General features: G+C 42.8%; 1 protein-coding gene across 1 annotated transcript; it reads right to left on the bottom strand.

Annotated features, from left to right (window-relative positions):
- Positions 1-3,384: 3,384 nt before the first annotated feature.
- On the bottom strand, positions 3,385-6,153 carry LOC137348518 (probable G-protein coupled receptor 139). The gene is made up of 2 exons (XM_068013827.1): positions 6,084-6,153; positions 3,385-4,295 (listed from the first exon to the last, which is right to left on the bottom strand). The coding sequence occupies exons 1-2, from the start codon at positions 6,151-6,153 to the stop codon at positions 3,385-3,387; spliced, it is 981 nt and encodes a 326-aa protein (XP_067869928.1).
- Positions 6,154-26,770: the final 20,617 nt, after the last annotated feature.

Here is a 26,770-nt window from a genome sequence, read left to right as displayed (position 1 = left end):
ATGAATGAAAAAAGTCCCAAGAATCTGAATCCCTCCCCCTTACACCATTTCTCCAGCCACGTATTCATCTGATATATCCTGCTGTTTCTGCTCTCGTGAGCACATGGCACTAGTAGCAACCCTGAGATTACTACCTTAGAGGTCCCCCTTTTTAACTTACGTCCTAACTCCCTATAATCAGCTTGTAGGACCTAGTCCTTTTATTTTTTACCTATGTCATTGGTACTGATATGTACCACGACAACTGGCTGCTCGCCCTCCCCCGTCAGAAATTCCTGCAGCCACCCAGAGACATCCTTGACCCCAGCACCAGGGAGGCAACATACCATCTGGGAGACTCTTTTGTGGCAACAGAAATGCCTGTTTGTTCCCCTTACGATTGAATCCGCTGTCACCATAGCCCTGCCAGACTTCTTCCTCCCCTCCTGTGCAGCAGAGCCACCCATGATGCTCTTGCTGCTTTCCCCTGAGCCGTCTCCCCCAACAATATACAAAGTGGTACACCTGTTAGACAGGGGGATGGTCACAGTGGACTCCTGCACTACCTGCATTCCTCTACTCTCCCTGGTGGTAACCTATTCTCTTTCTACCTTTTTAGCATTTGCCTGCGATGTGACCACCTCGTTAAACTTGCTTTCCACTATGATCTCAGCATCACGGATACTCCACAGTGAATCCACCCGCAGCTGCAGCTCCGTAATGTGGGTAGCCAGTAACTGAAGATGGATACACTTCCTGCACACACGGTCGTCAGGGACACTGGAAGTGAACTCTTATGGTACAGGCGTTACCATGGAGAATGCACCAATTTATGGTGACTGACAGTTAACTGCCAAGCTTTCTTTGCAATGTAAGTCTGGCAACGTGACTCTTATTGGTCAAGGCCAATTGGTCACCCCTGAGGAATGAAGCAGCGAATTGCTGTCACTTATTTTGTTTAACTGAAGCAGGCGCAATGATTGTACATGTTCTTTCTGTCTGCAAAGAACAGGGCATTGTGTATCGATATAATCTTAAAATATAATCAATACGTGTTCACGACGGGGAGGCCTTTGCCAACCTAGTTCACTAGTTTTTTTTAAGCATGTGACAGAGGAGCTTGATAGGGACACGGTGATGGACGTGGAGTGTTTGGATTTCTGTCGGCCTTTGACAGACTTTCTCTGGAAAGCATGGGTCTGAAATGGAAATATTTTAAAATAGATTTGTAATTGATTGATCGATAGAACCGAAAAGGTGGTGATACAGGGATTGTCATCGTCCTAGGCAAATGTTCCCTGTAGGTTCCACGGAAATCTCTTTTGGACTGTTTTTAGTTAACAGCTTTATAAATGATCTGGAACTAGGATTCACAAGTACACCAACTACATTTGTACATGCAACAAAGCTGACGAAGATGCAAAGACTGCAAACTGAACAGGATAAACTAAAGACGGGTGAAATTGTTTGGAAATTGGGCATGCAAGCAACAGATGACATTCAATGCAGGTAAATACATAACACTTCACATGGAGACAAGAAATCCAATAAGGGAACATCACTTAAATGAAAAGAAGTTGGTTTGAATGGAAAATAAAAGATCTGTGGTTTCCGATTTACAATAAATTGAAGCTATCACAATAAAGAGCAAAACAGATCAGACACCGGGATGTATTAACAGATCAAGATCGATTCGAGATATTGAGTTAATCCTGCCACTTTATTAATCATTGGTGCTACCGCACTTAAATTACTGTGTACACAGCTGGACATGAGAGGATGTTGCAGCTATTGAATGGACACAGAAGACAGCAGCCAGAATAATTGAGGGGATGGTGTAGATTGGATTGTGAGCAACGATTATTTAAATTGAGCATGCTCTCATCGGAAAAGTGGAGAAGTTGTCTGCTTTCTATATATTTTTTTAAGATTCTAAAGGGACCAGATAATGTCGAGCTCAACAAGTTATCTTGCCTCGTCCACAACAATAAATCAGAGATCACAGGTTGCACTTGAAATGGGTAAATTCAAAACTAATCTGCTGAAAAAAAAAAATCACTGAGTGGTCGATATATAGAGTAGGCTCCCTAGAAAACAGTCAATATTGATTCCTACTGTGCAAGTTAGAGAGAGAGAGAGAGGAAGGAAGGGAGAGAGAGAGAGAAAGAGAGAGAGAGAAAGAGAGAGAGAGAGAGACCCAGTGTATTCCCTCTTTTGCATGTAAATGAGTTTAAGTATAAGAATTTCAATGTCTCTCCGGTCCCATTGTTTCAGTGTTTACACTATGAGGCTCGTCTCTACCAGTGTTAATGTTCCAAGATGGCTTTGAATGTCTTGTTTATGGAGGTAAAGATTCAAAATTCGCAAGCCATTGTTATGGCGGGAGATGAACTAAGCATTCATCTCCACCTCAGTAGCTTGGTAGGTGAGGTATTTCGATGCAAATTGTGGTAGCCATTTAGTTGCTGGCAGGCATACTTTTATCAGATTTGTGCCTCCTGCGTTCTTTTTAAAAGTTCAAGTTCTTTGTCTCCTGCTTTTTTATTAAAATGCAATTCAGGTTTCCGACTGACGAATTCAAACATCATCATTCAGCACGTGTTCATGACAGGAGGAACAGATGACTTTGGTCCAATGGATCCTTAAGTTCTCCACTAGTTTGGTATTCCTCACCTCTTCTCTGGGTCTATTGTATCTAATTGATAGCGATCGATTGCTTGTCAACAACTCCAGTATCATGGGATTGCCAGGATGGTCGAAAGCAAATTGACTCGAGTGCATAGCCGATAGTGAAGATAATATCCACATTTAATTTCATAAGTTTCCTATTTCATTTCCTTTACTGTTGTGTCCTTTAAAGGGAGGGGGACTTTTGTTATATTTATTTTACTTTACTCAATGACACTGCTGGTATTGTCCTAATTGGCCAATGAAAGAGTTCATGGTGAGCTAGATGGTGTTTTGTCTTTTTTCTCCAGCAACTTCTTGTTCCTTTGCTTATGGACACCGGAGTGTGGCTGTGGCGCGATGCTTAGTGAGTGGAGAACAATACGTGGGGACAGTGTGTGTTCGCCTTTAGGAGCGTATCCTACCCTGAATATCAAAATCATTCCCATCAGGGATATTGCGATTTCTTCATTAAACAGTTAAAATTTGGTATACAATAACAGATCAGAGGTCGGGGGTCTCTGTCACTAATAGGAATGTAGAAATACTCCGAGACTGACCGGGCTGATGGGAATGCTTGAGTCAGTAGCAGCAAGAGAACTGGAAACTAACTGAGAGCAGATTACAACATTTCATTGTACACAGATACAGTTTTCCTTACATATTCTTGAATTCAGACACAGAGCAAGGATCTCAAACCGAGTGACTATGTATCTGGGAGGGTGGATTTTACCGTTTTCATGATCTGACCAATTTAACAATTAGACTAAGTGGATGTTTCACCACATTCTTTAACTCCCCTCTGAATTTACTCTGGGTCCCTGCATAAATAAATGGATTGATGCAGCAACTCAAAAGCTGAAGCATATATCCGTTTTCCTCCAGAATGAATGCTGATTCACTGAAATTAGAGCCTGAAAAATAAGTAACGTCTGCAATTCGGACATAGAGGGTCGTTATAAAATACAGCAAATATAACAGGATGAAACTGCCAGAGATGGCAAAGAGTAAAACAATGGACTTTCTCCGCTTGTCCAACTCTGGGTCACTCTGTGTATCTTCATTGCTGCGGGCTCGGAGTCTCCTGCGTGCTCTGCTGGCCGCGAGAATGCGTCTGACAGTCAGTGCATTGAGCAGTAAAATCAGAATGAACGGGAGACAAGGGGTTAAAATGCGATGAATCCAGTCATACGCGGCCCATGCAGGTGACGTGTAAAATATTAATTTTAAGCTGCAGAACCAAGGGATATTGTTAACCATGTACAAAGGCTCAAGTGTAAAATACCAGAAGGTATTTTTTAGACAGCTGAGTATAGACACTATTGCTATAACCCACGCCGCTGTTTTCACGGTACAATATTTTATTTTCAGCTTCTGGCAACAAATGGCCACAAATCGATCAAACGTGAAGGCGACCATTATCCAGACAGAACAGTCTATGATCGCATAGCTTGTGGGAAAATGGAGTCTGCATACTGGTGTGATGGACAGGAAACTGCCCGGAAAATAAATACCAGCAATCCGATTTAATATCACAATGGTGATAATGAGCAGGAGATCCGTCACTGCCATGGACACCAGGTAGTAAGTGATACATCTGGAGAGGCCGCATCTTCCTCGGGGCAGAATCACAATTACTGCCAAGTTAGCTGTAAGAGAAACAGACTGGTGAGAGAAAGAGGGAGAATGTATGTGTGGAAGTTAGGGAGAAGAGTCGGGTTACTGGTCCAATTCCCCGCAAAATTCGTTTTGCAGGATTCTTCATGAAATTTACAGCTTTGACACGTGATGCTGTGTTGGAAATTATCGTTTACCCTACCGACCTTTGTTACTGTGTTTAAAATGATCATCTGGATTAAACATAAAATGGGCCAATTATATCAAGATGTGCAATAATACAATGAAATATATTGGGGTACAAGAAGATGCTAGAAACGCATTGAAACCAGTATGAAGCATCAAATCAAGAAGTAAATAGCATCAAAATCATGGGAAAAAGCAAGGAATAACACAATAACCGACAAGAAAAGTGGCAACTAACAAGATAATAGGAAAAACCTGCATTTAAAACTCATTATACCCTGCTGATGACCTAAACTGTCCTCATCCAATCAATTACTCTAAAAGTAGTTACCATCAGAAGTCAGCTTGTTCAAAAAGATCTCAAACAGCGAGCAGCGAACAGACAACTTTTTTCCTGACTTTGCGGAGGGGATGTTGGTGGAGATGCAGTCATAGCCTCCCAGCCTTTTACCTGATAGTCACCTGGGATCTTTGGTAGCGATCTGAACCACCAGAACTGGAAAGTGATGAAGTGCCATTTGGGGAAAGGTCCCTCCTATAATGCAGCACTTTCCCAGTACCTTGCTGCACTGTTGGGATAAATTACCTGCTTAGTCCTACAGTGGATATTGAAATTAAAACTTAGTGGCTAAGATGCAAGCGATGTCACCAGGAATGCGGCCTCACTAAATGTGGAGAAAATAATGAAGACAGGAACAGTCCGGGACATTTCCAGGCTCCAGGAGCAGATGGAACACCCGAAATCAGCAGCGGGCACTGTAGGACAATCAGCTAATGTGGAAGAGGACAGAGGGATGAACCAGTGAGAGTTAGAGACTGAGAGCAGAAACACTGCACTCTGAGATTTTGGTGCAAATACAGATCATTGATAAAAAGACTACTGCGACGTTGCTCACATTTATGTCAATGGTTAATAATGGCCTTTCAATAAAATCATTCATTAAATCCAGTAGGAATTATACAGTGGTTCAATAGTCTAAATAAATAAATCATTTGTGGGAATTACTCTGTCACTATCAAAGTGAATGACACAATACAACTACACTTACACTGTGAAAACAGTGTGATAATTCACTCACAGTCACAGTGTCAATCACACAATAGAACTACATTTACAGCATGATAACAGTGTGTTAATATGCCCATAGTGACAGTGTCAATAACACAATAGAACTACATTTATACTGTGATAATAGCGTGCTAATTTACCCATAATAACACGATCATGAGATGGCAGCAATAAATGGGGGAAATTATATAATTAAAGGGATGAAATGGTACTGGTCAAGGAAATGTAGCATACCATTGAAGGGAAGAAAATATACCGATAATGAAAAGAAACTATGCCAGTGAAGGGGAGACATGACACAGTTGAAGGAGAGAATTAACACCATTTATGATGAAAAATTATGTCAGTAAATGGACGAAATTATGTCATCAAAATGGAGAATTAATACTGACAAAGTGGAAAAAGTGATACTGTAAAAAAGGAGAAATGATACCAGTTAAAAGGGAGAAGTTGTCCTGTTAAATGAGAAAGGACATCAGTAACGTAGAGAAGCACTACTGGTAAATCGAAGCAGTGAGACAGCTAACCAATGATTACCGCAATAATAACTCACTGAAATATTTACCTGGAACCCCAATAGCTGCAAGGACGGGATAGTAAATGGCAAACACCAGACCTTTTGGTGATCCGTGCATTTCTGTTAGAAGTTCTCAGCGCGTTCTTCACGACACTGAAAGATTGTCATATTTATACCTGATGTCAGACTCCAGGGAGATAATGAGATGGTTTGATGTTTTACATTAATTACACTAATTGAAGCAGATTAGTGAAGCTGAAGTCAGGATCTAGTTATTGTTTTGATGGCATGGAATGTTTCTCAAGGGCACTGACACGGCTCTAAAGTTAAATATTCAGAGACTACAGCATGAACCTAGTTACATTTCTTCATAAAAAATAATGAAATGTTAAATAAGTGAATAGTGAAAGTGAGCATTATACCTGAGACATTATTGGGTTTAGGTCCCTCAATACTGAGTTAAGTGGTCACATCACAAGGAGTAAGTGACCAGAGATATTCTGGTCTGAAAGGAAAACGTTACCAAGTTCTCTTCCTGATTATTGTTCAGTCCGTGTGATCATGGGTCGCATGCCACGTGGTTCCAAATCTCCCTGAGACTGCACACCCACTTTGACACAAATGTCTGTGTATTCAGTGTGGTCAGCTCCAGTTAGTGTGCACAGATCCAATTATTCACGATTGCCTTCAGTGTGAACTTGTCCAGATCATGGTCATTATATTCAATGTGGGCTGGTCCAGTTCAGCGTTAACAGGTCCAGTTCAGCACAGTTTCATTCGGTGTGAACATGTCCAGTTCAGCGTCGTTGCAGTGAGTGTGGACAGGTCCTGTTCAGAGTTTTTAAATTCAGTGTAAACTGGTCCAGTTGAGCATAGTTACATTCGGTGTGTACAGGTTCCTACCAGCGCAGTCACATTCACTATGCCAGAAAGGGTGCCTACAGGACATGTTCACTTCAGCATGGTTAAATTAAGCGTGGATAGGCCCAATAAATTCAGTATGGACAGATCCAGATCTATGTCAGCGCGGTTATATTCAGCATGAAACTGTCCAGTTCAGCACCGTTAATTTCAGTGTGGACTGATCCGGTTCAGCAAGATCAAAGTCAGTGTGGACTTTGTCCAGCTCAGCGTGGACAAAGCTCTGGTGGACAGGACCAGTTCAGTAAATTTACTTTCAGTGTTGACAAGTCCACTTCAGTTCAGCGCGGTAACATTCAGTGTGGACTGGTCCAGCTCAGTATGGTTACATTGAGTGTTGACACGTCCAAATCAGATTGGTTACTTTCAATCTGCGCATTTACATTCTGAGTTGACAAGATCCCATTCAGCAAGGTTACTTCCAGTGTGCACAGGCCCACCTCAACATGGTTACTGCCAGAGTGGGCTGGACCTCATTAGCGAGCTTATATTTAAGCTGAAATTAAAACATAAAAGGCTGGAAATAGTCAGCAGGCCTGGTAACATCTCTTGCCATTTCAGATTTCCAGCATCCAATGTTTCCTTGCTTACATGTATTGCGAAAAATGTCTCATTCATTCTCTTTCCAATTCTATAAGTGCCTCTTCTGATGCTCTCTGCAACTTCATCAGTTTCCAGTTTCCTCGCCCGAACCCTCCCCTTTTTACCATCAATATCCAATCACTCAACCTCTCCATCTACTACTCAGACAGTCCGAGGACTCTTCTTGTCTTTTTTGAACAAAGACACAACCAGTCCCTATCCACCATCTCAGCCTTCCACCTGGCAGAACTTGTTCACAAATTGAACAAGTTCTCCACTAACTCCGCTCATTACCTTCAACTGGAACCTCTTGCTGTGTGTAATCCCATAGCTTCAGGCCCCCACTCTCACCTCTTTTACCCATACAATGATGGCTGTATCAGCCTGCTCTCACCCTGAACAGGAAAATTTCATTAACTTAGCTTCCAATTTCCCAAGACTTCAGATGATCCATCTCCAACCTTTCCCTTTCCTTCCTCAACTTCACTGTGTCCAATTCTGGGATAGGCTATCGAACAATATTCACAAGAAACCCATTGACTCCCACACCTATCTTGACTAAACGTTCTCACACCCCACTTTCGGCAAGGACACAATTCCATCTCCTATTTTCTCTGTCTCCGTAGCATCTGTTCTGATGATTCAATCTTCCATACTAGCTCTTCCAATATTTCTTCATTTTCCCTCAGCCCAGAATGTCCGCTGCACCGGGTTGACATCGACCAGGACAGTGTCCATCTCATTTCTAGCACTTCTGCTTTACCCCTTCCCTTCTCTCAAAACGACGATCAGGTTATTCTTGTCCTCAACAACCACCCCAACTGCCTCCACATCAGTGGATCATCCTATGCATTTTCCACCACATCCAATGTGATGCCACTACCACACACATCTCCCCCTGCCCTCTCCTTTCAGCATTCAGAAGAGGAGGTGGTATGACACTTTGGATCAAGAGTCAATTACTGCAGTAAGGAGGGATGATGTCTTATAAAGTTCCTCAAATGAGGCCATATGGGTAGAACTTAAAAACAAAAAGGAGGCAATCACTTGACCAGGAGTGTTCTACAGGCCTCCAAACGGCCAGGTAGAGATAGAGGAGCAGACATCTCGGCAAATCTCAGAGAGGTATAAAATTAATAAGGTAATAATAATAAGGAATTTCAACTTTCCCCAATATCAACTGGGATAGTCTTAGTGCAAAAGGCTTAAAGGGGCAGAATTCTTAAAGTGCATACAGGAGAGCTTTTTGAGCCAGCACGTAGAAAGTCCTACAAGAGAAGGGGCGGTACTGGACCTAATCCTAGGGAATGAAGCCAGACCAGTGGTAGAAGTGTTAGTGGGGGTGCATTTCGTGGATAGTGACCATAACTCGGTAGGATTTAAGGCAGTTATGGAAAAAGACAAAGATGGATGAGAAATAAAGGTACTGAATTGGGGAAAGGCCGATTTCAATATGATAAAACAGGATCTGGCCAAAGTGGACTGGGGCGGCTACTTGTAGGAAAGTCTACACCAGATCAGTGGGATTCATTCAAAAAGGAAATAGTGCGAGTTCAGGGAAACATGTTCCCATAAAGGTGAAGGGTAGGACCAATAAGTCCAGGAAATTCTGGGTGTCAAGAGATATAAAGGATTGGATAACGGGAAAAAGGAAGGTTTATGGCAGATTCAGAGCACTCAAAACAGCGGAGGCGCCAGAGGAGTACAGAAAGTGTAGCGGGGGGGGGGGGGGGTTACTTAAAAAAGTAATTGGGAGAGCGAAGAGGGGATATGAAAAAACACTGGTGGGCAAGATCAAGGAAAATCCCAAGGCGTTTTATAAGTATGTTAAGGGCAAGAGGATAACCAGGGAAAGAGTAGGGCCCATTGCGGACCAAAGTGGCAATTCGTGTGTGAAGCCGGAGGGCATCAGTGATATTTCAAATGATTACTTTTCATCTGTGTTCACTAAGGAAAAGGATGATGTAGGTTTATAGATCAGGGAGGGGAATTGTGATAGACAGGAACAAATTAGCATTGAAAGGGAGAAAGTATTAGCTGGTTTAGAGGGCTCAAAAGTGGATAAATCCCCACACCCAGATGCGATGCATTCCAGGTTGTTATGTGAGGCAAGGGAGGAGATAATAAGGGCTCTGCCACAAATTTTCAAATCCTCTCTGGCCACAGCAGATGTACCGGCTGACTGGAGGACCGTGAATATGGTAACATTATTCAAGAACGGTGGCAGTGATAAACCAGGCCAGCGAGACTAACATCAGGGGTTGGGAAACTGTTGCAAAGATTCTGAGGGACAGGATTAATCTCCACTTGGAGAGGTAGGGATTAATCAGGGATAGTCAGCATGGCTTGGTCAGGGGGATATCATGTCGAACAAACTTGATTGAATATTTCGAGGAGATGACTAGATGTATAGCTGAAGGTAAAGCAGTTGATATAGTCTACATGAACTTCAATAAGGCTTTTGATAAGGGCTCACATGGGAAACTGGTTAAGAAGGTAAGAGCCCATGGGATCCAGGAAAATTTGGCAAATTGGATCCAAAATTGGCTTAGTGACAGGAGGCAGAGGATGATGGGTGAGGGTTGTTTTTGTGAATGGAAGCCTGTGACCAGTGGTGCAGTACAGGATCGGTGCTGGGACCCTTGCTGTTTGTAGTGTCCATTAATGATTTAGACGTGAATACAGGAGGTATGATCAGTAAGTTCGCAGATGTCACGAAAATTGGTGGCATCGCAAATAGTGAGGAGGAAAGCCTTAGATTACAGGGCAATGTAGATGGGCTGGTAAGGTGGGCGGAGCAGTGGCAAATGGAATTTAATCCTGAGAAGTATGCAGTGATGCATTTTTGGAGGACTAACAAGGCAAGGGAATATACAATGGATGGTATTACCCTGGGAAGTCGAGACGATCAGAGGGACTTTGGTGTGCTTGTCCATAGATCACTGAAGGCAGCAGCACAGGTAGATAAGGTGGTTAGGAAGGCATATGGGATACTTGCCTTTATTAGCCGAGGCATAGAATACAAGAGCAGGGAGGTTATGGTGGAGCTGTATAAAACACTCGTTAGGCCACAGCTGGAGTACTGTGTAAAGTTTTGGTCACCACACTGTAGGAAAGATGTGATTGCACTGGAGAGGGTGCAGAGGAGATTCACCAGGATGTTGCCTGGGCTGGAGCATTTCAGCTATGAAGAGAGACTGGGTAGGCAAGGGTTATTTTCCTTACAGCAGAGAAGGCTGAGGGGGGACATGATTGAGGTATACAAAATTATGAGGGGCATTGATAGGATAGATAGGAAGAAAAATTTTCCCTTACCGGAGGGGTCAATAACCGGGGGCATAGATTTAAAGTAAGGGGCAGGAGGTTTGAAGGAGATTTGAGGAAAAACAATTCACTCAGAGGATGGTTGGAACCTGGAATAGACTGCCTGAAGGGCTGGTAGAGGCAGGAACCCTCAGAACATTTAAGAAGTATTTAGATGAGCACTTGAAACGCCATGGTATGCAAGGCTACGGGCCAAGTGCTGGAAAATGGGATTAGTATGATAGGTGTTTGATGGCTGGCACAGACACAATGGGTCGAAGGGCCTGTTTCTGTGCTGTATAACTCTATGACCCTGTGCTGAAGTGGGAATTAGGTATTCAGCAATTTAGTGCCGATGTGGGGGTTTAATTGAGGGATTTAGTGCTGAGCTGTGAGCTTTATTGAGAGATTTAGAGCTGAGGATGGCGCCTTATTGAAGGGGTTCCTGATGAGTCGTGGGTTTTATTCAGGGTATTCAGTGCTAAGGTAGGCATTTAATTGTAGGGGTTTAGTGCTGAGGTGGGGGTGTTATTGAGAGGTTTAGCAATGAATTTGGGTTTAATGCGAGGGTGGAGGTTTAGTGCTGAGGTGGGCCTTTATTGAGGGGGTTCAGTATGGAGCGTGATGGGAGTTTAATTTTGATGCAGCATTTTACTGAATGGATTTAGTGTGGAATCTTCGGGAGTTCTGGACGTGAACAGGCGTTGCACGATGGCTGCAGCCAAGGAGGAGGAACGTCAGCAGCTGTTGCATTGAGCAGCTTGTGTCGTCGGGGGACGCCCCATCTCCCCGCCTCCCCACCACCCCCCCCCCCCCCCCCCGCCAAATAAAACTCTGTGTGGCTCGCAATTTACTCCAGCTCGAGGTCAGCACTCAGGCTGTTGCAGTGAACCGGGCAGAGGAGACCTGATGGATTCAACGACTAGCATGGCAATGCAGCAAAGTGACCTCTCAACAGCGACAGTCCAGGCATAAGGAAATGACGGATCAAAACCCAGCTATGGGCAAATAACCCCTCTTGAGCCTAAGGTTAGGGGAAGTCTACTAATAAAACCCCTACAGCTTTGCGGTTGCTGCAGCTGTCTCAGCTTTCTGAGCCACTGTGGAGAAACACTTCGTCTAAAGAGTGGGATTAGTCTGCGTGAACTGGTCTCCGTTTTAAGCAGACTTAGCGCAAGAGGAAACAAAATTCCTATAGTGCTGAGGGAAAGGCAAAAATTACAGGTGCAAGGTGGCACTTGTGGCCGCAGCTTCAATCCTGCATGTCGGTGACTGAGTCGTGTGGGTCATTTGACTGTTGACTTGAGACAACAACGTCATGTGGGAACACCCAAAGTGACCAAACAGCCTTCTCTGGGGATAACACTGCTTACTCTGAGTGGAGATGGAGCCAAACATTGCTTGTCTCAACTCACCTGGTTGACTTACAGCAGTGCAAAAGAAACACATTACAAAAATAAAAAGAAACCAGACATCTTGAATCTTCCGTGCTGGAATGTCTGTACAATGTCGGATTCAATGACCACAGAAACCGCCAATGACTGGTAGCCAGAGAGGCTTCTCGAATGGATATTGACATCACAGCTCTCAGTGAAGTTCGTTTTGCAGAGCAGGGAGTATTAACAGAGCATAGAGCAGGTTGTGCCTGTTTCTGGGCAGGAAAGATAAAGACGAACAACGCCTCTCAGCTGTACGATTTACGATTTAACAACTTCATTGTCAGCAGGCTTCAGAATCTCTGTTTGTTCTGATAGACTCATATCCCTAGGACTGCCAATCCAAGACAACCAGTTCTCCACCGTTCTCAGCTTATGTGCTCCTAACCTACAAATTTGGGGAGGCTTAAAATGATGGGGAATTTATAAATGTCAGGAGAAAAGTTAAGGGCACACAGCAGTGTAACGTTTTGGGTAAAGATAAGCAAAAGGTGACAGGAAGCGATGGAGAGTTTAACAGTAATAGTGTATCAGTAAATAAGGTAAAATCAGGGGATAATGGCAGAAAATTAAAATTGAAACCGCTTTATCTGAATGCTCAGAGAATTTGTAATATGATAGACAAGCTAATGGCACAGATAGGGATAAATTATTTGATTAGATTAGAGATACAGCACTGAAACAGGCCCTTCGGCCCACCGAGTCTGTGCCGAACATCAACCACCCATTTATACTAATCCTACATTCCTACCAAACATCCCCACCTGTCCCTATATTTCACTACCACCTACCTATACTGGTGACAATTTATAATGGCCAATTTACCTACCAACCTGCAAGTCTTTGGCATGTGGGAGGAAACCGGAGCACCCGGAGAAAACCCACGCAGACACAGGGAGAACTTGCAAACTCCACACAGGCAGTACCCGGAATCGAACCCGGGTCCCTGGAGCTGTGAGGCTGCGGTGCTAACCACTGCGCCACTGTGCCGCCCTAATAGCATTATCTAATAGCATTATTGAGACGTGGTTGCATGGTGACCAAGGTTGATAAATAAGTATTCCAGGGTATTTGACATTTCGCAGACAGACAAAATGAAAAACGAAGTAGGGTTGCCCTGATATTAAAGGGCCACATAAGGACAGTAAGAAGGAAGGATCTTGGATCGAAAGAGTAGGAAATGAAATCAGTATGGTTAGAGTTACGAAATAATAAGGAGAAGTTCAGACATGTTATGGCAATTTATAGGCCTTGGAGTAACAGCTATAGTGTTGGATATGGTATTAATCAAAGGCAATTAGGATGCGCAACAAATGCCTGCCTTGTCAGAAATTCACATATAGAAATAAAAGGATCGAGTAACTAAGGTTGACATTCTATGGCGAAACGTAACTGCACCTAGCAATATAAATTCTGACTGCAAGAGCAGGTTAGAGGCTGGGAATTCTGCAGCGAGTAACTCACCTCCTGACACACCAAATCCTGTCCACACCGAATGCAACCTCACTTAACTGGATCTCTGCACACTAAATGCAATCATGCTGAACTGGGCTTGTCCACACTGAATGTAGCCATGCGAAACTGCACGTTTCTACAATAAATGTGACCCTGATGAACTGCACCCCTCCACACTGAAACTAACTGTGCAGTACCAGACCTGAGCAGGCTGGCAGTAACCGTGTTCAACTAGCCGTCTGTAAACTAGATATAATCACGCTGAGTTGGCCAAAATCACATTGGCCTATCCACATTCAGTGGAACCGAGTGAACTGAAGCTGGCGTCACTGAAAGCAACAATACAGAACTGGATCTGCCCACTCTGAATGTGCTGAACTGGAACTTTCAACAGTGAATATTACCGTGAATACCTGGGCCAATATACACTAAATATCACCACATTAATTGAACTTGTCTCTACCGAATGCAACTGTACTGAACTTGACCAGTAAACACTGAATGCACCTGTGTTGAATTGGACATTTCAGCACTGAGAATTAGCGTGCACAACTGGATCTCTGTAGTGGAATGTAACCGGGCAACACTGAGAGTAACTGTTGCCACAAAAGTTGTCTTTGTGCCTTTAAGACCGAGACAAGGATTTCTCTGAGAACAGACAATGTTGAATTGGGTGGAGCAATTGCAAGGCAATCTGTTTTTCCAAACCATTCAACAGAGAGAAATGACTGTCACATGACTGGCTGCTAAGGAGCTTTAGTTTCTCTTTGCAAGGAGAGACCAGTTTGGCTGGAACCTGTTAGAGACCAAAGAAAGTGACCTCTCTCTGAAAGAAAATAAAAGACCAGTTTGTTGCTATAAACTGGGTAACAATACAGCTCAGAAACTCTTTTTCTTGAGGAATTATTCCTGTATTATGTGAATTTTGAATTTCTTCATGAAGTTAAAGGAGCTTTTTAGGAATCGCAAATCTAAGGTATGGAAGCTAAATTATCTCCCTGGAGCCTGACATCAGGTATAAATATGACAATCTTTGAGTGCAGATTAGAGAGTGCTCAGAGCTTCTGACAAAAATGCACAGATCAGTAAAATATCCGGAGATTGACATTTACTATCCTGTCCTTGCAGCTTTCGGGGTTCCAGGTAATGTACTGTACTTAAATATTAGTTACAGAAACCATTGATTAGCTTGTCACTGCTCTTATTTACCACTAACGCTTCTTCATGTTAATGATATCCTTTCTCTCTTTTAATGGGATACTTTATCTCCTTTAATGTGAAGATATATTCCTACAATTTTTGCAATTTTTCCATGTTTACCGTTTTTTCCCCCACTTTAACGGTATTATTTCTCCATTTTAATATAATTTCTTGGAAAATTATTGATATAACTTTTGTCATCAATGCTTTAATTTCTCCCCTTTAGAGGTGTCATAATGGTACAATTTCTTTACATTACCAATGTAAATTCTCCTGTTTTCCAGTATCACTTTCCACTTTTACCAGCACAATTTCTCCTCTTCAGCCGTATCATTTGCCCACTAACCAGTGTCATTTCTCCTGCATGATAGTATAATGTTGTGCCTCGAACTGTAATCCCCCCTGTACTTGTGCCATTTCATGGTGTATATGTAGTTCTATTGTGTTACTGACACTTAATGTGGGTCAATTATCACACTGCTTTTATGATGTAAATCTGGTTCTATTGTGTTCTTGACACTGGTACTGTGGGTGAATTATCACATGATTATCACGGTGTAAATGCAGTTCTATTGTGTAATTGATACTATTACTTTGGGTGAATTATCGCGTTGTTGCCACGGTGTAAATGTAGTCCTATTGTATTATTGACACTGTTAATGTGGGTGAATTATCATACTGTTATCACCGTGCAAATGTAGTTCTACGGTATTATTGACACTGTTCTTGGGGCTGAATCATCAAACTGTTATCACGGTGTAAATGTAGTTCAATTGTGTTTTTGACACTGTTACTCTGGATGAATTATCACTGTTACCGCAGTATACATCCAGTTCTACTGTATTAATGACATTGACAGCGGCTGTATGATTTTCATAAATGATTTACTGATTGAAATTATTCAATAATTAAATAATTCCTGACTGAATTTAATGAGTGAATTTATTACAGGGGCATGTTGAGGCATCGAGTTGTTCACAGAAATATAAGCAATTTAACAAGTGCCCGTTTTATGAATGAATCTGCATTTCCCCTAAACTCACAGAGCTCAGTGTTTCTGCCCTCGTTCTCTCTCACACTGCTCCAGCCAAGCTCTCTTCTTCCACATGAGCTGCTGCTAACTGCTCTACAGTGACCACTATGGAGCCCGAGTATTCCTTCAACTCCAAGTCCCTGGTCATGTCCCGGACTGTTCCCATCTTCAATATTTTCTCCAAATTTTGTATAACTGGCGGCATCTGAGTCAAAAAGTTTAAACTTCAATACCCACTATTGGACTAAGCTGTCCATCTATGCTGGTAGCTCAGCGCACAGAGGAATTGTTGCATTGTAGGAGGAACCTTTCTCCAAATGAAACCTCATCGCCGGCCAGTTCTGCTGGTGCAGGTCAACACCGAATTTCCCAGGAAACTAACTGGAAAAGTGGCCTGAGTGATCATTATGTCTTCAACACCATCCCCTAAGCAGAGTGATGAAACACTTATTTCCATTTGTTTCTCTCTGAGAAACTTTTCGAACAAGCTGACAGTCGAATTTGCCAACAGTGAATCATTTTACAGCAATTCGTTGGATGAGCAGGATATAATCCGTTTTAAGTGCATGTTTTCCTACTTTCCTTTTACTTTCGACTTTTATTGTCGGTTATTGTATTATTCACTCTCTTAAATATGTTCTAGAATATGTTACTGTTGTTATATTTCCTGTCTGATGTTCCCATTTTGGTTTCACTCGGTTTCTGTATTATTTTACATTCCAATGTTATTGACCTGTCTGCTCTTTAATCCAGATTATTTTAACCACAGAAACAAGTGCCCAAAGGTTAAACAATAGTTTTCAACTCAGTATGATGTGTCAAAGAATTTTACACAGAATTCTGTGAAATGGATGGGGTTTTTTTTTGGAGTCCGACCAGTAATGTTCCTGTTCTTGCTCTTTCACAAACATATTGTCTCTCACTTTCTCTGATACACTCTGTCTCGATCACAGCTAATCTGGCAGTGATTGTGATCATGTCCCAATGAAGATGCGGTCTCTCCGGTTCTATCACTTAGTACCTGGTGTCCAGGGCAGTGACGGATCTCCTGGTCATGATCACTGTGATATGAAACCGGATTGCCGTCCATCACACCAGTATGCAGTTTCCTTATTTCCCTGAACTATGCGATCATAGACTGTTCTGTCTGCGTGACAGTCGCTTTCACCTTTGATTGATTTATGGCAATTATTTGCCAGAAGTTGAAAATAAAATACTGCACCCAGAAAACGGCAGATCGTGTGATAGGAACGGGGTGTACACTTAGCTATTTAATAAATACCTTCCGGTATTTTATGTTTGAATATTTGAAAATAATTAATAATATACCCTGGTTCAGCAGCATAAAATTAATATTTTATACGCCACCAGCACGGGCGGCATATGACTGGATTCAGTGGATTTTAACTCCTTGTCTCCCATTCATTCTGATTTTACTGCTCAATGCTCTGACCGTCAGACACACTCTAGTGGCCAGTAGAGCTCGCAGGAGACTGCGGCCCCACAGCAGTGGGGAGAATCGGAGTGACCCAAAGATGGAGAAGCGGAGAAACTCCATAGTTCTACTCTTCTGAATCTCGGGCAGTTTCATCCTGTTATATTTGCTACTTCTTATAAATTTCCTTTATGTCCAAATTGCGAAATGTAATTATTTTTCAGTTTCCAATTTCAATGAATCAAATTATATTCTGGACCAAAGCGGTTAATATGCTACATCTTCTGAGTTCCTGCGTCAATCCATTTATTTATGCAGTGGACCCAGAGAAAAATCAGAGAGGAGTTAAACAATGGAGTGAAATATACATTGAGTATCCGACAATATTTAGTTCCATACCTAAGTTGGTCTGCAACCACATTTCCAATTGGTTATTATATCAAACCCATTTCTTTCTATCTGATATTCATTCATCTATTTGGTTGTGAATACATCACACATTTAGATATGGAACCTTTAAAAAATCGCGAATTACCTTCGGATATTTTATTATTGCTTTTAAATTTAACCTCACTGAATCCTCCAACTCCTCCCTTCATGTGTTTAATGTCATATCTACCGCCCTAGTTATTGGGATTCGTTGGGACAATGGTCCTCGCCCTGTTTAAGTGGTGCACATCCCAACAGAACAATTCCCTCTTTCCCAGAACTGTTGCTAGTGCCACAGAAAGTGAAAGTCCTCCTCCCACATCACTCCTTCAGCCACATTTAACTTTCTATTCTCCTTGTTCCTATTCACTCCAGGAATTATTACCTGTGAGATTCTGCGTGTTAATTTGGAACCTAGATTCTCAAACCCTCTCAGCAGTAACTCATTCCTAGTTCTGTCTATGGCATTGGTTACAATGTGGACCACGACAACAAGATCCTTGCACCACCACCACCCCCCCCCCCCCCACCCCCCACTCCCCATTCCACATTATTCTCCAACTGTGAGAAAATATCCTGAACACTGGCACCAGGCAGGCAACACAATCTTCAGAACTCCTGATTATGGCTGCAGGGATCAGTATACGTCTCTCCGACTATATTGTTCCCTATCACTGCCACATTCCATTTCACTACTTCGCTTGAATGGCTTCCTGTACGGTGAGGCCATCGTCAATTTGACCATCCATTCTGCAGACTTTTCCCTCATCCACACAGGCAGCAAGATCCTCATACCCGTTGGATAACGGCAAAGGCCAAGGCTCCTCCAGCACTGAATCCAGAATCTGGATTCTCCTTACCTGTCTGCCTGTCAGTCACACCCCTAATCACAAACCAAACCTGTTTCATTTCCTAACCTATGTGAATGCCTCCTGAACTAAAGTGTCCTCATAACTCTCCCCCTCCCTGATGCGCAGCAATATCTACACTTTGGACTCCACCTCAACAGCTCTGAATTGAGGTTCCCCAAGACACTTATTACAGAGGAGGATCTCCCAGATTGCAATTTTCACCACCTACTTACTTAGATGCTAGAGTTGTGGCACAACACCTGCACTGCCATCCTAACCTAACCTTAAGATGTTTATTTTATTAATTGAAATTTAAGAGGAAGAAATTCATCTCAGGCCGTGGCACAAAATGGATGGTTCTACGCAGCCGCTGGTATTTATTGCCATTTACAATAGAACTAAATATCAGGCACGACTCTGATACGGACCGAGGCCAATTTCTACACCTAACTATTTAATCAACTTAACATTTTTGTTTAGTTTTCATAACCAATTACATGATGCAGTATAAGTTACAGGTAGATTAAAGCATCTGGATTTTCAAAAGGCCTTCAATAAGGTGCCCCATAGTAGAGTAATGAATAAGGTCAGAGAATGTGCAGTCAGGGGACAAGTTGCAGAATGAATTGCTAGCTGGCATCAAGCCAGAAAGGAGAGTGGTAGCAAATGGTAGTTATTCAGAGTCGCAGAAGGTGGGACATGATGTTCCACAGGGATCAATGCTGCGACCACTGCTATTCACAATATACAATATCGATTTGGACTTTGGATTCAAAAACACAATTTCTAAACGTGTGGGGGAAGGAAGCGGAGGAATAGTCAATAATGAGGAGCAATACAAAAATTACAGAAGGACAATACTAAGGTTGCATGATGAACAGATAATTGGCAAATGGAGTTCAACACAGATAAATGTGAGGTGCTACATTTCGATAAGTGGAATAACGATGTCAACTATTACTTGAAATGCCCGAATTTAGGTTGGGTAGAGAAACAAAGGGATCTTGGAGTACAGATACACCAATCTCTAAACGTTGTGTAATGGCTGAGCAAGACCATAAAAAAGCAACCCAAACACTCAGCTTCATTTTGAAAGGGATAGAATTGAAAAGTAGGGTGGGTATGCTACACTTGCATTGAACCTTGTTTAGACCAGGCTTCGAGTGCTGCAGTTCTGGTCGCCATATCTTTAAAAGGATAAAAAGGCACTAGAGAGGGTGCAGTAAAGATTTACATGGGTGATACCGGAAATGCAAGGGAATACATATCAGTAAAGGATGAACAGGCTGGGTCTCTTTTGTCCAGATAAAAGAAAGCAGTGGAGTGACCTAATAGAGGTCCTTAAAATTATGAAAGGTTTTGATAGAGTGGATAAAGAGAGAATGTTTCCTGTTATGGGGAAGAGCATAACTAGAGGCCATTAACATAAAATAATTACCAAGAAATCCAATAGGAAATTCAGAAGAAACTACTTTGCCCAAAGGGTGTATAGAATGTATAACTTGCTACCACAAGGACTGATTGAAGCAGAGAGGAACATAGGAGCAGGAGTATGCCATTCAGTCCATCGAGCCTGCTCCACCATTCAGTACGATTATGGCTAATCATCCAGTTCAATGTCTTTTTCTCACAATATCCTCAGATCCAGTTATGTCATTGGCATTTAGAAATCTGTCATTCTCTACTTTAAACATATTCAGTGACTGAGCTTCCACAGCCTTCTGGGATAGAGAATTCCAAATATTCACAACTCTCTGAAAAAAAGAAATTTCTCCTTATCTCGGACCTAAGTGGCTTTCCCCTTATTTTGGAATTGAGCCCCCTGGTTCTAAACTCTCCAACCTAGGGAAACTTCTTACCTGCATCTACCCTGTCTATCCCTTTAAGTATTTTGTGGGTTTCAATGAGATTACTTCTCATTCATCAAAACTCTGCAGAGTGCTGTCCCAGTTTCCCCAACTTCCCTTCATAGGACAGTCCCGCCAACCCGGGAACAAGTCTGGTGAACCTTTGTTGTACTCCCTCTATGACAATAATATCCATCCGAAGGTAAGGGGACCAGAATTGCACACAGTACTCCAGGTGCAGTCTAACCAAGGCTCTGAACGATTGAAGCAAGACTTCACTATTCCTGTACTCAAATCCTCTTGTGATAAAGGCTAACATACACTAACTTTCTTAATTGCTTGCTGCACCTGCATCTTAGCTTTCAGTGACTTGTTGACGGGGACAGCTAGGTCCCTTTGTACATCTACACTTTCTAATCTCTTACCTTTTAAGAAATTCTCTGCTAAAATGGATAACCTCACATTTTCCACATTGTATTCCATTTGTCACGTTCTTTTCCAGTCACAAAGTCTGTCCAAATCCCCTTGAAGACGCTTTGCATCTTCCTCACAATACACATTCCGACTTAGATTTGTGTCATCTGCGAACTGGGAAATATTACATTTGGTCCCCACATCCCAATCATTGATATATATTGTGAACAGCTGGGGCCCAAGTACTGATCCCTGTGGTACCCCACTAATCACAGTCTGCCAATGTGAGAATGACCCAGTTATTCCTAATCTCTGTTTTCTGCCTGTTAACCAATCCTTAATCCATGCCAGTATATTACCTCCTATCCCATGCGCTTTAATTTTGCTAACCAGCCTCCTGTGGGGGACTTTATCAAAAGCCTTCTGAAAATCCAAGTATACTACGCCCACCGACTCCCCTTTATCAATTCTATTAGTAACATCCTCAAAAAACTCCAAACAGGTTCGATTCATCAGGACCTGAATATCATTGGCCTTTGACCATGGTAACAAAAATCCTTGTTCACAGTGTGGAGAAAACTTACACATGCTCTATGTGTGGACGAGGCTTCATCCAGCCTGTCAAAACAAGTGCACTCATACTGGGGAGAAGCTGTGGAAATGTGAGGACCGTAAGAAGGAATTCAATAACCCGTCTGCGCTGGAAACTCATCGATAAAGTCAAACTAGTTGTGGCCATTATCCTGCTCCATGTGTGGGAAGGCATTCACTCAGTCATCCAAGCTGCTGAACTCATTGGTATGAGTTCACACTGCTGACAAACATTCATCTGCTCCTGTGTGAGAAGAGATTTGCTGATTCATCTGCTGTACTGACACACCAGCGAGTTCACACTGTGGATAGGCCATTCATCTGCTCCATGTGTGGGAAGGCATTCACCCAGTCTTCCAAGCTGCTGAGACACCAGCGACTTCACAGTAGGAACAAAACTGTTTACCTGCACCGGGTTTGGGAAGGGATTTGCTAATTCATCCAAACTGCTAAGACACCAGCGAGCTCACAATGGGGAGAAACCATGTACCTGCGCTGAGCGTGGGAAGAAGTTTACCTGTTCATCCACCCTGCTGAGACAGCAGTGAGTTCACTCTGACGAGAGACCTGTAAATGTCCAGACTGTGGGAAGTGCTATAAAAGTTCCCTGGGACTGATGTCCCATTAACATGTTCACACTGACAAGAGTCCGTTCAGCTGCACTCATTGTGGGACAGCATTCAGAAAATCAGGCAACCTCCCTGTACATGAACACAGTCACACCGGGGAGAAGCTGTTCACCTGCTCCCTGTGTGGGAAGGGATTGAATCGATCATCCAAACTGCTGAGACACCAGGGAACCCGCAAGTGACTGCAGGGGTTGGATTCTGCTGTTATTGTTGCTGTTAATCACAACCAGGACTTAACCGTGTTGTGCTTTGTTTCTGATGTCAGTTGCCCCACCTAGACTGAGTGTGTGGCCCACAGCATCTGTCATTCAAGTGTAAATAGGCCATTATTTGTGGAAACCTGATTTTTACTTTAAATCCACTGAGCAAATGTACTGAACAAAAGATGAACAATAAACAGATCACAGGCCAATCCTGCAGCTCTATATTGACAGGAGAAAGTCTGTTCTTTAGCTCGAGAATGAGCTCTGAATGTTTGTAAGCACCAGCAGAATCGAGCTGTTTGATAGACAGGCTGTTCACAGCTGTTAACTGTCAGGGTTTGTCAGATATTGAAAGAATTACTCTTAAAGTAAACTCACCAATTTATAACCTCAGACTCCGGTCCCTGCTGTAATTAATACTCAGCATCCATTAGTGCTGATTTACAGTCAATCACTGAATAGTCTGGTTAATCTTTGTTACTTGTTTTGTGAAATACTCTCCCTATTAGTGCTCAACTGCTGGGTAACTCTGATTACATTTCTATGTGTTTATACATGTCTATAAAGTGTCTGTGTGCCCAGATTTAACTAAGTGGTGGTTTGTAACCAATAAACGATATTTCAGGCATGACTTGTAGTCTGGTATCTTGGTGATTTGTCAAGAAAGATTTAATTCACTCACTCAGCAGTTTGAGAGGAACCAGACTGAGGTTGAATGAACATAAGAAATAGGAGCTGGAGGAGGCCATTTGGCCCTTCGAGCCTGTTCTGCCATTCACCAAGATCATGGCTGATCTTCTACCTCAACTCCACCTTCCCGCACTATCCCCATATCCCTTAATTCCCTCAGTACCCAAAAATCTATCAATCTCTGTCTTAAATATACTCAACGACTGAGCATCCACAGCTCCCTGGGGTAGACAATTCCAAAGATTCACAACCCTTTCAGTGAAGACATTTCTCCTCATTTCAGTCCTAAATGGCCGACCCCTTATCCTGAGACTGTGACCCAGTGTTCTAGATTCCCCAGACAGGGGAAACATTTTCTCAGCATCTACCCTGACAAGTCCTTAAGAATTTATTATGTTTCAGTTACATCACCTCTCATTCTTCTAAACGCCATGGAATATAGGCCTAGTCTACTCAATCTTTCCTCACGGGAGGAGATGGAATATAGTGGGGGTGCTGTTGCATCATGGTTATGTTATTGAACTAGTAATCCAGAGGCCTGGACTAATGATGCAGAGGCATGAATTCAAATCCCACCACAGCAGTTCAGGGATTTAACTCGAGTAAACAAATCGGGGATAAAAAGAGCTAGTATCAGTAATGGTGACCATGAAAATATCAGATTGTCCTAAAAACCAATTTGATTCACTAATTTCCTTTAGGGAAGGAAATCTGCCGTCCTTACCCGATCTGGCCTATATGTGACTCCAGACCCACAGAAATGTAGTTGACTCTTCAGCACCCTATGAAATGGCCTGGCAAGCCACTCAGTTATATTCAAGGAGGTGGCTTACCACCACCACCTTCTCAAGGGCAATTTGGGATAGGTAATAAATGCAGGCCTTTCCAGCGACGCCCACATTCTGTGAAGAAATCGCCTCATCCCAGGATCCAGACTAATGAACCTTCATTGCATTGCCTCAAGGCCAGGTATCTCTTTTCTTGGGTAATCAGACCAAAAGTGCACGCAGTACTCGAGGTGGGGCCTCACCATGTCCTGTATAATTGTAATAAGACTTCTTTATTGTTATAGCCCAATCCCTTTGTAACAAAAGTTAACATACCATTTGCCTTCATAATTGCTTGCTGTACCTGCATGTTAACTTTCTGTGATTCATGGACAAGGACATCCAGCTCCCTCTGAATGCAAACATTTCTCAGTTTCTCACATTTCATATTTTTTATTCTTCTTATCAAGGTGGATAACTTCCCACTTCACCACATTGTATTCCATTCGTCATGTTCTTTCCCATTCACCTAACCTGCCTGTATCCCTCTGTAGCCACTTTGTGTCCTCCTCACGTCTTACATTCCCACCTAACTTTGCATCATCAGCAAATATGGATACATTGCACTCAATCCCCTCATCTAAGTCATTAATATAGATTGTAAATAGCTGAGACCCAAGTACTTATCCTTGCAGTACCCTGCTAGTTACAGCCTGCCAAACCTGAAGATGGCCCATTTATTCCTACTCTCTGTTTTCTATCCATTAACCAATCCTCAATCCATGCTAATATATTACCTCAATCCCATGAGACCCAATTTTGTGTAATAACCTCTTGTGTGCACGTTAGCGAATGCTTCCCCTTATCCATCTTACTGGTTACATTTTCAAAAACATGATTTCTCTTTCATAAATCAATGTTGACCCTGCTTAATCATATTAGTGTTTTCTAAGTGCCCTAATAATAGATTCGAGTATTTTGCATCGGATTGATGTTAGGCTAACTGGCCGATTGGTCCCAGTTTTCTCTCTTCTTTTCTTGAATAGCGAGATTATGTTTGCTACCTTTCAATCCTTGGGAACTGTCATAATCTGAGGCATTCCGGAAGATCAAAACCAATGCATCTACTAATGCTGCAGCTACCTCGTTAAAAACCCTCGGATACAGTTCGTCATTCCCAGGGGATTTGTCATCACCTTGATCCATTAATTTATCATGAAGGATCATCGATCCTGAAATGTTAACTCTATTTCTATCTCCACAGATGCTCCTTGACCTGCTGAGTATTTCCAATATTTTCCGCTTTTATTTCAGATTTCCAGCATCCACAGTATTGTGCTTTTCTATTTGTGTTTAATTCACTGCCACTTCTCTTCCAGGAATGCCCAACTTGAAGAAGTTCTACTCTTCCCTCTGACGGGATTTCTGTTTGTCTCTTCCACCTTATTCACCTGCATTGCTTTCCACTTCCCTCTTGGCGTTTGATAAGGTGTCTACCTAAACTAGTTTTTACAGCCATATCACCTTCCCCAGCAACAGTTTCCAGCTCCGACTTATTCTATGTGGATTTTTTGTTATTGTTATTGATTCATTAATGGGATGTGGGCATCCCTGCAAGGACAGCATTTAATGCCCATCCCTAATTTCCCTTGAGAAGGTGATGGTGCCTTCTTGAACTGCTGCAGTGCATGTGGGGCAGGTACACCCACAGTGCTGTTAGGAAGGGAATTCCAAGTTTTTGATCCAGCGGCAGTGAAGGAACATTGATATAGTTCCAAGTCAGGATGGTGTGTGGCTTGGAGAGGATATTGCAGGTGGTGGTGTTCCCATTTGTCTGCTGCCCGTGTCCTTATAGGTGGTAGAGGTCGCGGTTTTGGAAGGTGCTGTCTAAGGACCATTAGTGCATTGATGCAGTGCATCTTGTAGATGGTACACACTCTTGCCACTGTGCGTTGGTGGTGAGGGAGTGAAAGTCTGTCAATCAAGCGGGCTGCTTGTCCTGGATGATGTCGAGTTTCTTGAGTGTTTTTGGTGCTGCATCTATCTAGGCAGGTGGAGAGTATTTCATCACACTCCAACTTGTACCTTGTAGATGGTGGGACAGGCTTTGGGGAGTCAGGTGGTGCGTTACTTGTCGCAGAATTCATAGCCTCTGACCTGCTGTTGTAGCTGCAGTGTTCAGAAGGCTACTCCAGTTCAGTTTCTGGTCAATGGTAACCCGTAGGACGTTGATAGTGGGGGTTTCAGTGATCTTAATGCCATTGAATGTCAAGGGGGAGATGATTAGATTCTCTCTTGTTGGAGATGGTCATTCCCTGGCATTTGTATGGCACGAATGATACTTGCCACTTCTCAGCCCAAGCCTAGATATTGTCCAGGTCTTTCTGCATTACTACACGTACTGCTTCAGTATCTGAGGAGTCACGAATGGTGCTGAACATTGTGCAATCATCAGCGAAATTTCCCACTTCTGACCTTATCATACAGTGAAGGTCATTGATGAAGCAGCAGAAGATGGCTTGCTGTACGACACTACCAAGAGCAAAGAACAAAGAACAAAGAACAGTACAGCACAGGAACAGGCCATTCAGCCCTCCAAGCCTGCGCTGATCTTGATGCCTGCCTAAACTAAAACCTTCTGCACTTCTGGGGGCCGTATCTCTCTATTCCCATCCTATTCATGTATTTGTCAAGATGCCTCTTAAACGTCGCTATCGTACGTGCTTCCAACACCTCCCCCAGCAACAAGTTCCAGGCACTCACCACCCTCTGTGTAAAGAACTTGCCTCGCACATCCCCTCTAAACTTTGCCCCTCTCACCTTAAACCTATGTCCCCTAGTAACTGACTCTTCCATCCTGGGAAAAAGCTTCTGACTATCCACTCTGTTCATGCCACTCATAACTTTGTAAACCTCTATCATGTCGCCCCTCCACCTCCGTCGTTCCAG

Source organism: Heterodontus francisci, chromosome 34 (assembly GCF_036365525.1).
Source record: "Heterodontus francisci isolate sHetFra1 chromosome 34, sHetFra1.hap1, whole genome shotgun sequence".
NCBI classification, from domain to species: Eukaryota; Metazoa; Chordata; class Chondrichthyes; order Heterodontiformes; family Heterodontidae; genus Heterodontus; species Heterodontus francisci.
This window is presented reverse-complemented; position numbering and strand designations above follow the sequence as displayed.

Excerpts from the sequence above, each read along its gene's own strand:
- LOC137348518 (XM_068013827.1), bottom strand. The coding sequence starts at position 6,153 with ATGCACGGATCACCAAAAGGTCTGGTGTTTGCCATTTACTATCCCGTC. Across the intron at positions 4,296-6,083 it reads TGCAGCTATTGGGGTTCCAG|CTAACTTGGCAGTAATTGTG; the intron begins GTAAATATTTCA and ends TTTCTCTTACAG.